The 12,741-nt window shown below is 34.9% G+C and overlaps 1 protein-coding gene across 1 annotated transcript in view; it reads left to right on the top strand.

Annotated features, from left to right (window-relative positions):
* The window catches only part of LOC111150717 (kinesin associated protein 3), a 166,606-nt gene that overhangs the window by 124,832 nt on the left and 29,033 nt on the right, over nucleotides 1-12,741 (top strand). Inside the window, exons 18-19 of the mRNA XM_022508269.1 lie at nucleotides 5,527-5,716; nucleotides 12,283-12,382. Of these exons, the coding sequence (XP_022363977.1) occupies nucleotides 5,527-5,716; nucleotides 12,283-12,382 (290 nt within the window). The remainder of the gene's footprint in view (nucleotides 1-5,526; nucleotides 5,717-12,282; nucleotides 12,383-12,741) is intronic.

Here is a 12,741-nt window from a genome sequence, read left to right as displayed (position 1 = left end):
TTTCTAAGACAATAATAGTAGGTGGCAGTTGATTTACATTTAACATCAGTCCCCGAAATTTGTTTTTGAAACTTTGCCAAAATCTAAAATCCTTGGGACCACTGTCCTACCCAGCCTATTAATTTAGTACTAAATAGATTCTTGGTAGCCGTAAGCTAAAATATTTGATAGTCAAGGAACCTGGGACATAAAAATCAGTGTTTCAGAAACATAACGATGAAAAGCCAGCATCGCATATGAAAATAGTACTGTCGCATTTGATTTTTCACTAATGTGTACTACAAAGGAAAAGGAGAAGTTAATTACTTAAACCAATATCATATTCCTCACAACATACTTCATTCCAAAATGCTTTATTTGGTAAACATTCAAGTACTTGAAGCTGTATTATCACAACCTAAAGCAAACTTTTATGGCACAAATACAGTATATTAATAATGTTTCATACTTAGGTTCTAAATCTTAAAAATACTTATTTTAAAATATTTCCTAAAGTTAGCAATTACTTTTGGAATTAAGGAAGTCATTGAAAATCAATAGGATATATATATAGTATTAGTATTCTAGATAGCTAACAGTATGGCTATTTTTCTACAATTTTCAGCTTGCTTTCGATAATGAAATAGTTTTACAGTTATAAATATTTTCAAACGGTCTTGTTGTAGCTACTTGAGACTTTAAGGCCTTGATACTGGTTTGTCAAGGTTTATTTTCTTTGCTATGATCTATAACAAAAAGCCACAGGTACTTATTAAATCTTAAGGTTACCTCCCATGAAACTCCCTGTTGTCATTGTAGTGGATTCATTGTAGTGGGGATCTATAATCTTTGGATCATTTGCAAAACATAATTTTCTATAGCCTGGATGATTACACAGCTTGGTATGGAATAACAGATTTTGTCTACTATTTCCTGAAGGAAAAACTGTTGTTTTCTGACCAGCTAAGCAGGTGGTCATAGTGCTTTCATTGTGATTCTGTAAACAGTAATGCACACGTTAATCATTATGTTAGTCATAGAAAATTAAACCTATAGTTTTATAGTACAAAAATACTTAAAATTAGAATAAAATTATTTTTTTAAAAGGGACAGTACAGTCTGCATCATTGCTACTATACTTTTAGGCCTTATAATGTTAAGATGTGTCTTGGTTCTATGAATTTACTCAGTCATAAACTGATCCAAAAAAATGGTAAAAACTTTAAAGGAATTCAGATTGCATAAAAGTAGTCTAATTACATTAGTGCTAGATCTGTGCTAACTCCCTGCCTTGGAAAATCAGCTTCCCAAGACACTAACAAATCAAGCTTTAAGGCCAAAATTTAGCCACGGTTGCTCACACTTTGTGTGTTTGGACTTCTGTCAGACGGTTAGATAGGCTGTGGAGAGATGGTCTCTTTTTAAATACTAAGCCTTCTATGTGTAGGTTCATTAATAAGAACATTGCCATAAGCTTGAAGGGTGATAAGAAGGCTTAAGATTGAAGGGCATTTGTGAAGAAAATAGCATCTTCTTACACATTTTTACATGTACTTATTATTAGAGTATTAAAATCTTCTGAGAAGCATGTAAGTTACTAATGCCTAGAATAAGCATGATTTTTTTTCTTTGTGCAGAGCATTAATTACGAGGCTAAATACATTTTAGGGATATGTGATTTAAAGATTTTTTAATACTCTTTATTTTTCATTGATTTATTAGAAGAGAGAGAGCACTGGAGCACACACCAGCGTGAGCAGGGAGGGGCCAGAAGTGGGGAGAGAGAGGGAAAGGGGGAAAATCCCCAGCAGATTCTGCACTGAGCATGAGCCAGAAATGGGGGCTTGATCTCACAACCCTGGACTATGACCTGAACCGAAAGGAAGAGTCAGATGCTTAACTGACTGAGCCACCCAGGCACCCCAGTTTACTTTTAAACTTATACCTATTTCTGTTTCATATTTCACAGATAAAAGCAGCAAGTTTTACTCTCAATGGAATAGCGAACCCCATCTTTTCTGTGTTTTGAGCACTTGACTAGGTTTTATCTCCTGTTCTTACACTAGGAATCCATATGCTTGAAACAAAATGATAATAAAGCAATCAAGTCATGTGTTTTTCTATCATCTTTCTTGACTACTTCTTCATTCAGATAATCAAATTTAAAATTTGTCTACCAAAATAAGAAGTTTGTTTCATACCTCTTGCCAAGTGAAACAAGCTAGATTCACAAAAGAAACAATACATATCAAATTAGTTCCAGTATTTAATGTGGATTTAATAGGATTTCTGGTATTATAAGGTATCTTCTGGGTATAATAAGGCATAATATAAGGCATATTTTGGTGACCTGTAACTAGTTTATCTTTAAGGAAAAAAGCCAGTTAGTACAGAGAATTTCTTGCCCCAAATGCCATTTACTTTTTGTTTATGCATTAATTTTTTTATCTTATGGATAATAAGCTCATTCTTTTCTTCTCTAAGTGTATGTGATCAGTTCTTTTTAAATTATCTAGCCACTTCTAATATGACAGTAATATATTTGTACAGCCAACTTTGCAGCTAACATACAACTGTGCCACTTAGAGAACCAAGAAGTATACTTGCAAAGGCATGAATTTTAAAGAGGTTCAAAATTAAATTTAGCATTTGGGCAAAATTATTTTAAAACTAATCACAGTGCTCATATTGCATAATTAGCACCACTTAGTATTTCATTTAGTTTTGGAAACCCAAAGTGAACCATTCAAATCTGTAGCCAGTGAAACTACTTATAACATCTCTGTGCTGTTGCTTTTCTAACTCCCTCTTTCCCTTACATCCTCCCATGTGCGGCCAGGTCAGAGAGAACATGATTGAGAATACCGTGTGTTATAAAATAAACTTACCAGACCAGAAGGTACTTCCTCTCAAATCACTGCTTGGTCAACAGTTCAACACATTCGTAGAACCTTGGAGCTGAAAGTTGACCTTGGAGTCCATTTATTATATTCTCATTACTAAAGCATCCATTCCACAGTGACCCTGACAAACACTCACTGGTCCTCTGTTTAATTGCCTTTTCCACATTACTAACCCACGGTTTACAATGCTGTAATAGCCACATTAGCTGTGTGCACTTAAGTTAATTCAGTGTCCTGGGCCTTGTTTTCTCATTTATAACATGATAATAATTATAGTAATTATTCAGGAAGCCATCAGTTCGATTAATTAACAGTAATGGCTAACATTAAGTGTTTTCAATATAGGCTTTCTAAATGCTTTATATGTATTATCTCATTTTATCAGAACAACTAATGTGTAATCAGTAAATGGAGGATTGTATTAATTATCATCATATCTGTTCATTGTAAGCGTAGCAACAAGATGGGATTTGGAGTTAGCATTTATTGTTTATATCTAAATTGTCAATTTCAAATATAGATTAAAACTGTAGCTGTAACTTGGAGTAAAAAAAAAATTCCTTTGGGGCACCAGACTGGCTCAGTCAGTTAAGTGTCTGACTCTTGGTTTCAGCTCAGGTGGTGATCTCCTGGGTCCTGAGGTCTAGCCCCACCTTGGACTCCCAAGTCCTGAGCGCGGAGTCTGCTTGAAAATTCTTTCCCTCTGCCCCTTCCCCACTCTTGCAGGCATGCATGCGCACTTGCTTTCTCTAAAATCAATCTTTAAAAAAAAATCCAGTGATTTAAATACTGAAATTATAACAGTTGGATTAGTAAATTTTTATTATTTTTGAAGTAAAATGTAATAATGTTTATAACTGATCTTTTATACAATTAAATTTTAAATAATATATCAGGAAATAGAGAGCTTAATAGGACTGTTAATATTTAACTGTTAAAAAAGGAAAGCTTAGGGGCGCCTGGGTGGCTCAGTGGGTTAAAGCCTCTGCCTTCGGCTCAGGTCATGATCCCAGGGTCCTGAGATCGAGTCCCGCATCAGGCTCTCTGCTCAGCAGGGAGCCTGCTTCCCTTCCTCTCTCTCTGCCTGCTTCTCTGCCTACTTGTGATCTCTGTCTGTCAAGTAAATAAATAAAATCTTTAAAAAAAAAAAAAAAAAGGAAAGCTTAATAATTTGGTGGCAAAACTGCCATCAGTAGTATCATAGCCAAAAAGGTTTTCTACTTTCCCCTCAGTTAAAAAGGGACATCTATCATAGTTTCAAAGATGTACAAGTTAGAACACACAATCTGACAGCTGACACTGAGATTTATCGATCATGTGAAACTTACCAATTTAACAAGTAAAATTTGAGCAAGATAATAATAATAGTTACATTCTAATAAAATTTTAGACTTATTCTTACACCCCAGAAATTCCTTCTCTGGTGATATTTTTTTACTTTGAGCCTCAGCTTTGGATGAAAATTGCTCAGTATTTAAAATGTATCTTTGGTCCACCTGTTAATTATCATGTTCATCTTGACTATAGGAAGATAGTAGTACTGCCTGGCACCTTTTTAAGTCCTTTTTAGATGACTGTAAACAAAAACGTTACAGATATGACAGAGAAATTTAAAACTAAGACCCTAGAGTTAGAGTGACCAGAAGTACCTTGAAATCTTTTTTTTAAATCTATGCCATCAGTGGTAGTGTCCATTAATTGTTCAGTGGCTATACTAGTCAGAAGTAGCCACAATCTGTGGCAGAAGTCAAGAGCTAGATCGGTTCAGCTGTAGCAAACAGTAACTTGCTGAAAAGTCCTTCAGAAACGTTCCCCAAGGGCATTCTGTGTGAACAGGTATGAGAAAGACAGCAGTAAAGCAGTCACAGTCAAAAGTTGCTCCTCAGGAGTTCATGATTGGAGGAAGGAATAGACAATCAAAGAAGTAATTATGACTAAGTAAGAATGTTTTTTGGGCGCCTGGGTGGCTCAGTGGGTTAAGCCTCTGCCTTAAGCTTGGGTCATGGTCTCAGGGTCCTGGGATCAAGCCCTGCGTCGGGCTCTCTGTTCTGCAGGGAGCCTGCTTCCTCCCCGCCCCCCCGGCCTGCCTCTCTGCCTACTTGTAATCTCTGTCAAATAAATAAATTAAATCTTTTTTAAAAGAAGATAATGTTAATTTGTCCTTACTCTATTTGCTTAGAATTTAATTTAATATAAAATTAAATTCTCTTTGTTTTCCCTGGTAAACCATTTCAGTAGTTAGGAGACATACCTTTCTTTCTTACTGAAAAGTGTTCATCTCAGAGAAGATGTAGTGAAAGACGTCATTTTAGTGCTTAAGCACCTATCATTACTGCCACCAGCGATTATAGCCGCAGATTTCTTTGAGAGCCAAAGTCTGATTGCACACCTAAATTCTAGTAGTAGAGAATTTGTGAAGTTTAAACTTTTAGATTTTGCCATTAGCAATTAGTAATTCAAACAGATGTCTTTAATATATGTAGTTAATTGGTTTTATTGATTATTGTATATATTAATTCTGACAGGTATGTTAATGTTCCCTTTGACCCAAACAAAGAGCCTCCAAATTAGTACTATTATCTGAGGGCCAAGGTAGTTCCTTTATAAGCTTGCATAATAATACCTGACTATTTGTTTTCAATAGGAATATGATGAAGAATGGGCTAAGAAAATTCAGAGTGAAAAATTTCGCTGGCATAACTCTCAGTGGCTGGAGATGGTAGAGAGCCGCCAGCTAGATGAGAGTGAGCAGTACTTGTACGGTGATGATCGTATTGAACCGTACATCCATGAAGGGGATATTCTTGAAAGACCTGACCTCTTCTATAACTCAGGTAAGGTGATAACCAAAGCAAAATTAAATAGTTTGTTTGCCATAAATAGGGATTTTGGTCGACCAGCCTTGCTCGTTCCCAAGCTTTGGAAGCACTTCTTGTAGTATGTAAGTGGAATTCTGCAAATAATTTTAGAAGTAACATCCATATACACTGTGCAAACCTGTTAACTCACCTTTTTTTCCAACTTAGTCTTTGATGTGATCTCCATAAAAAAATGTACCCAGGAACGTTACTCTTAGTTTATTACTTTTTTTTTTTTTTTTTACTTTTTTTTTCAGCGTTCCAAGATTCATTGTTTACGCACCACACCCAGTGCTCCATGCAATACGTGCCCTCCTTAATACCCACTACCAGGCTCACCCACCCCCCGCAACCCAGTTTATTGCTTTCTAGACTGTATAACTTAAAATGACATCCTCAGGGTTTTCATTTTTACTCTATTTGGGATTTATTTAAATGTATAACTTAGGGGTGCCTGGGTGGCTCAGTGGGTTAAAGCCTCCGCCTTCAGCTCAGGTCATGATCCCAGGGTCCTGGGATCGAGCCCCACATCAGGCTCTCTGCTCAGCAGGGGGACTGTTTCCCCCACCCCCACCCCCCCGTCTCTCTCTGCCTGCCTCTCTGCCTACTTGTGATCTCTGTCTGTCAAATAAATAAAAATAAAAATCTTTTTTTAAAAAAATGTATAACTTAACTAATTTATGTTTTGTTTTCCAATGTATTTCATTTTACCATGGTTTTGCTTTCATTTTGAACTAGTTAACTCTACTTGGTTGGGAAGATTTAGACACTTAAACCTTTTTCCTTCTAACTCTGCTAGTGTTTTTAGGGTAAAACTTAATTTTTATATAAATCATACTTATATTTTAACTGTTGATTCTGCCATACTGCCTTTTCCAAGGATGAGCTTGGCACAAAGATTTGGTAAGTTTCTGCATATTCTGGCTGTCAAAGTGTTGCGCTGTTGCCAATACTAATATTGCTTCATTGAACTCATTTAGTTGCAAGGAAGAAAAGGATTTCTTTTTTTTTTTTTTTTTTTTTTAAGATTTTATTTATTTAGTTGACAGAGAGGAACACAGCTAGAGAGGGAACACAAGCAGAGGGCTCGATCCCAGGACCCTGGGATCATGACCTGAGCCGAAGGCAGACACTTAATGACTGAGCCACCCAGGCGCCCCAAGAAAAGGATTTCTAATTAAGATCTGTAGCAGGTTGGATATGAAAAGCATTAAAATATTATGTCTCAATTAATGGCTTTTTCCCCCTGCTATGTATTCATCACACTTTATTTTTATAATTTTGTGTTGTGCAAATTGCCCATAAATGCTATATTATTTTTATACTTGATATAGATACTAGAACCTTGGAAAATTGATACTTTACTTTAAAAATTAAATTAATTTCTTCCAAACTGAACTTTACAGTAGTTATGAAATACTGCCTGTGTTTCAAACCAGATGGAGTAGATCATTAATTTCAGCCAACCAGAATGCATTAGTTCAGTAATGGCAAGCAGCTGTTCCTTACATATTCAGATATTCATGAAGTAAAATGATGTAAAATATATATGATATGAACTTTTTTGTCAACCGGAATCAGAATTCTGTGGAATCAAGTTTCTTGCTTTGAAGATTGATGGCTGCTTTTCAGTGTGAATCAATTACTAGTTTCCAAAACCGAATAAAAATTTTAACCATCTCACTGTTCAACTTTGTTGTTTTAATATGATTAGAACCTCAGAACAAATTTCTAAAAATTTATACCACATTCCCAAAATTAATTCACATAGGTTAACCTCTTAAAATGAAAATCATAAATATTTTTCTGAGATATTTTATAATTAAAATGTACAACTTACGCTTTTGTGAGAGATCTGAATTATATATATTTTTATATATCAAAATTTAGAAGCAACCACAGCTGATGGAAAAATAAATAAATTCAAGCATTTGAGGAGTAGAATATAATCATTAGATATCCTTATTTTTTTTAATCTCTGTAGACTGATGATATGGTAGACATTTAACTGTGGAGGTTACATTGCTATGAGTTTAATAAAGATAAAGGTCTCATATCAAGCCATCTATATTATTTTAGTTTATTAGTTATTTTCCCTAGTTCGTGTTCCATGAATAGTTCAACTAAATGAATCTGTGGTACCTCTTGATACGTATCATGAAACCTAGATAACAGCAGCCTCTTGTCTTTCACTGTGGCAGTTGCATCTTCAGAAACACCAGAGAAATCTGTAAAACTGCAGATTTGTTTGAACACTTGAGCCATCTTATTCAAGTCCCTGGTGTGCATGAAACTACAGCCACCTCCGATGAAAGCAGCCATAGTAGCTTTTCAGCCACCGAGGTGAAGTTAAGTGGCCCGTGACTCCCTGGGTCTTATCTTTTATGTTAAAATGAAATAGCATTTGTTGCTGCTACTCATCAGTACTGCCCTCTGTATTTTCAAACTGTTAAATATGTGAAAATACATGTTTCTCTCTTCTTTTTATTCTTAAAAAGGATCTTAGTGTTGTCACAATAGGAATCTACCATCTCCTTTAGTTATGGTATTTTTTTCCTTAAAGTCTAAAATTATTGTGAATGTAGTCACTGAGTAATTTCCTATTCCATCGTAAAAATGATGCTGTTTGCTTTAACACGTTTACCCACAGAGGAAGTATAATTTATAAAGCTGTCTTACCACTACATATTTCTAAATGACTTTTTTGTTGTTTTTTTCATCAACTTGCTGAATCTTATTCTTAGCATTTAATATGTGAATATATTTCTGGAATATGAAGCTTACAATGTGTGTTTCTGTCTCAGGATTATTGTAAAACCATAGTTTTCGGGGCACCTGGGTGGCTCAGTGGGTTAAGCCTCTGCCTTCGGCTCAGGTCATGATCTCAGGGTCCTGGGATCGAGCCCCGCATCCGGCTCTCTGCTCAGCGGGGAGCTTACTTCCTCTTCTCTCTCTGCCTGACTCTCTGCCTACTTGTGATCTCTCTGTGTCAAATAAATAAATAAAATCTTAAAAAAAAAATAGTTTTCGTTTACCTGTATGTTTCTGTGATATGTCTTATAAGGTGTAGCTCGGTAAGTTTTGATTTTTCTATTTTAGCAATTTCTTTTTCTCACTTTCTTCATTATTGATATCTGTTTTCTCCCAGACAGTCACAATTTCACTTTTGACTCATTCACTAAAAAGCCCAATATTATATTTTCATTTGACTTTAAGAAATAAAGATTATTTCAGTAACAATGTATATAAGAAGATACTGAGTTATTTTACCTTTTTTTTTTAAGATTTTATTTATTTATTTGACACGCAGAGAGCACAAGTAGGCAGAGGGGCAGGCGGGGTGGAGGGGGGGAGGAAGCAGGCTCCCCACTGAGCAGGGAGCCCGACGCAGGGCTCGAATCCAGGACCCTGGGATCATGACCTGAGCCGAAGGCAGAGGCTTTAACCCACTGAGCCACCCAGGCGCCCCTGTTTTACTTTTATTCACAATCTCTATAAGCCAGTTTTTTACTGGGTTGCAAAAATGAGAAGGTTGATAAATTACCTGTGCTCACAATAAATTTGCTTTGATTTCCTTCTTGCCCCAGTTCATACCCCATTTTACTCATAGTCATATTTGTCATCATTACCGGGAGCACCTCAAAAAGGTGTGTTGTATAGCTGTGGTCTAAGAGGCTTCATATAATTTAGTAACCAAAAAGTTTATAATGCTGTACAGCTTACAAAGGGCTCTGGTGTATATCATCTCTGTCTTCTGTTTGTTCTCTGGTAGTTTAAATGTTCCATGAAATTCTTTGGTTCCTTGTCGCTATCAAGGTTAGAGTAGGAGCTTTGGAAGAACACTCTTAGGTTTAGCTGGATTTTGTAATCAGGAATATATGATTCCTTTTTATTACTTCTATAAAAGAATTAATTTTGGATGCAGAATGCTAAGAAACAAATAGGTAATTCCAAAGAAGTCAAGGCATTTGAGTCAAGGATTTTATCTAAGATGTAATTTCACTTTTATTCCCCATTCTAGTAAAGGAAGATTGCCCATACAGCAGAGCTGCCTAAATTTTGTCAAGACATTATAAAGGACACAGTGTAAGCTATAATTTACTGGATGAATTGCTGTGCTCTCAGATTATTAAAAATTAATTTCAGAAGTATAAATTTACTTTTTCTTACTTACATTATGTCAGGTTTATTATATTATCCTAATTGTACTCTAGGTTTATAAAATTGCTGGCTGAATCTTTAAACTTCGACATTTTTAGTTTGATCTCTATTTGATGAGCTTCTAGTTTGTAGTTCTCTGTATTTCCTTTATCCTTTTGCTACTCATTTTTCCCTTTGAAGACAATGAGAGCTCCAAATCAAAATGAAGATGTTGAGAAATTGGCAACAGTTTTTCATTTAATTTCTTCTTAATCTGGTTTACTTCATTAGGTTATTTTAAAATACAATTCATGTGTCTTTTTATTTGGTGTATTTATTTTCTGGGTATCAGAATCTTCTATACTACTAGCGTGCTGAATATCTTTTGTATTCACTTTCAAAGTGTGATAAATATTTTATTTTGGCACGTTACTTAGTTGTGTTCCTCTGAAATTCACAGATTCCTTAAAACTTGACCTGTAATTATTTGGTTTTAATTTAACAGAGGAGCTTACTGATTTTTTTGGTCTTAACCTTGTTAATTTTAGCCGCACTCCTGTAAGAAGTCTTCAATCCATGTAAAATATTATTCCAACTGCTTAACTCAATCTATTGTGTCTTGGCATTTCCCATAATTTCATTTTTTGTAACCTTTTTTGTTTAGCTGGTCTTTTGATTTATTAACTTTTTGAGAACATGGAAACTGGACTAAATATTAGATACTTTTAAGCTACCTCTTAAATATTTAAAATTTACTAAAGTAATTAGAGAAATACCAAAGATACTCATTAGCAATTCAACAATTATATAATAATACAAATCTTTAGTATACAATATGTAACAAAAAAGTGGTACAGGGGTCGTTCGGAAATACAAATCACCTTACTTAGTCACTTGCCAACACTATTACTTAATTTTATCATTCACTTGATTTGCATAACTTTGCTCCTCAAATAGATTTTGTCATTAATTGCTACCAGTCTTTCAAGACTCAAATCAGTTATGCCTCTGCCTTCCTCCTCCCCAAGTAAGATTTTCTAACCCCTCCAGAGCACAGCAATCTCTTTACACCTTCCTCTGCCTGCAGCACTCATTCATTACTTATATCCATTCCTGCTGTATGTCATTTATTAAATAAATGTATTATTTTATTGCATCTTAAGTGTTTGCCTTATGTTTCACTTAATCTAAAATTCTTGAAAACAGAAATTATGTATTGGGACTTTTTGTAGTTCCCCTAGAACCTAACAGAGTATTTTATGCATGTGGTAGATGTAAATGACCATCTGGTGACTAAATAATTTGCTTCCTGTGCCAACTTTATAAACAATGTTGTATGACCTCGCCCACACTTATCTATAGGTCACTTAACAACCCAGAATACTTTCAGAAAAGGAAACTTCGAAAGGCCTGCCAGCTTTCCAAGTAATTATTACAAAAGCCACATACGGAAATACATTTCTTTTATGCCTCGGTCAGCCCAGAAACCATCACTTAGAGCTTTTTGCCTCAAATTCTTTTCTTATTCTTAACTGATTCATAATTCTATCAATAATAGGTTATCTGGTTTCTTAGATTAGAGTAAATAAGAAAGTAGTATCATTCTAAAATAAGCAGGAAGCAATAATGAAGACTTAGATAAAGAAAAAGGAGTACTTTATAAACAAAGAAAAAGAACTTCTCAAAAGCATAGTGGTGTAGAGCAAATTAGCATAGGTAGTCCAATAAATCTAATAACTCAGGGCATGACCAAAAAGTAATTGAAACTTATAATGAAGATTAAATCATCAAGGAGTAATATATTATGTTCATTATACTTTTTAAAAACACAGAGAATATAAAATATACTTACAAACATTTCTAACCCAAGTTTGCGTGTGTGTTTTAAGGTTGGCACTGAAAATGTCGAGCAGTGCTTACTTAGAAATTAACTCACTTGAAATACCTAATTTCTTAATTATGCTACACAAATGAAGCTGTCTGGGTGTGAAATTACTCACGCCATGCTGTTTACTGTCTCGTTGTCTTTGTGCATCCTGGTTTCTTAGCGGGGACCATCCTTACTATCACATACTACTTCACCTCACCCCTTATCTTTTCTCTGTTTTTATACAAGACCGTAAGTCCCTTGGAGGCAGAGATTGTCTTATTTATCTCCGCGCTAGTGTAGTGCTACCACATAGTAGGTGCTTGATAAGCGTTCCGTTGTTTTGCTGCGTTGTTGTGAAGGCTTAAGTGTGTATTGTCTTATCTTGGTCCCAGAGAGAGTAGCATGTCATGCTAACATTTCTCTTTCCAGATTAAATATACAGATTATTTTCTGTTGTGTTGCTTCTTAGCATTATTTCCTTCTTATTCCCTACCAATAAGTTTCACTAGTTACCAATTTTCCTTCTTTCTAGATGGATTAATTGCCTCTGAAGGAGCCATAAGTCCAGACTTCTTCAATGATTATCACCTTCAAAATGGAGATGTAGTTGGGCAGCATTCATTTCCTGGCAGGTAAATAGTCTTCCAAGAAAAATCTAATATATGGTGTTTCCCTTGTTTTTGAAAAATTAGAATTCTCTTCACTCCCCCATTTCTGTTTTCATTAAAGAGGAAAAAAAAATCCTCAACATTTTCAAGAACATGCTTGTTTGATATTAAATTACTTATGAAGTCACATTTTTTATATTTAAAAAATGAAGATTGCAGATCTGAAAAAAAAAATGCTTCATCACTTTGGAAAATACAGGCTGTCCATTGAAATAGACAGTTCTTTTGCCAAATTAATGAACTCACATTGTTTCCTAAGTGCTTTCCAAAGCCAGTAAAATATAAGAAGACAATACATGTATTTTAATAATTACTCAGATATC

The sequence above is a fragment of the Enhydra lutris genome, unplaced genomic scaffold (genome assembly GCF_002288905.1).
Source record: "Enhydra lutris kenyoni isolate GAN:26980312 unplaced genomic scaffold, ASM228890v2 scaffoldscaffold24, whole genome shotgun sequence".
NCBI classification, from domain to species: domain Eukaryota; kingdom Metazoa; phylum Chordata; class Mammalia; order Carnivora; family Mustelidae; genus Enhydra; species Enhydra lutris.
Note: the sequence above shows the minus strand (reverse complement) of the source record. Positions and strands in the feature narration are given on the sequence as shown.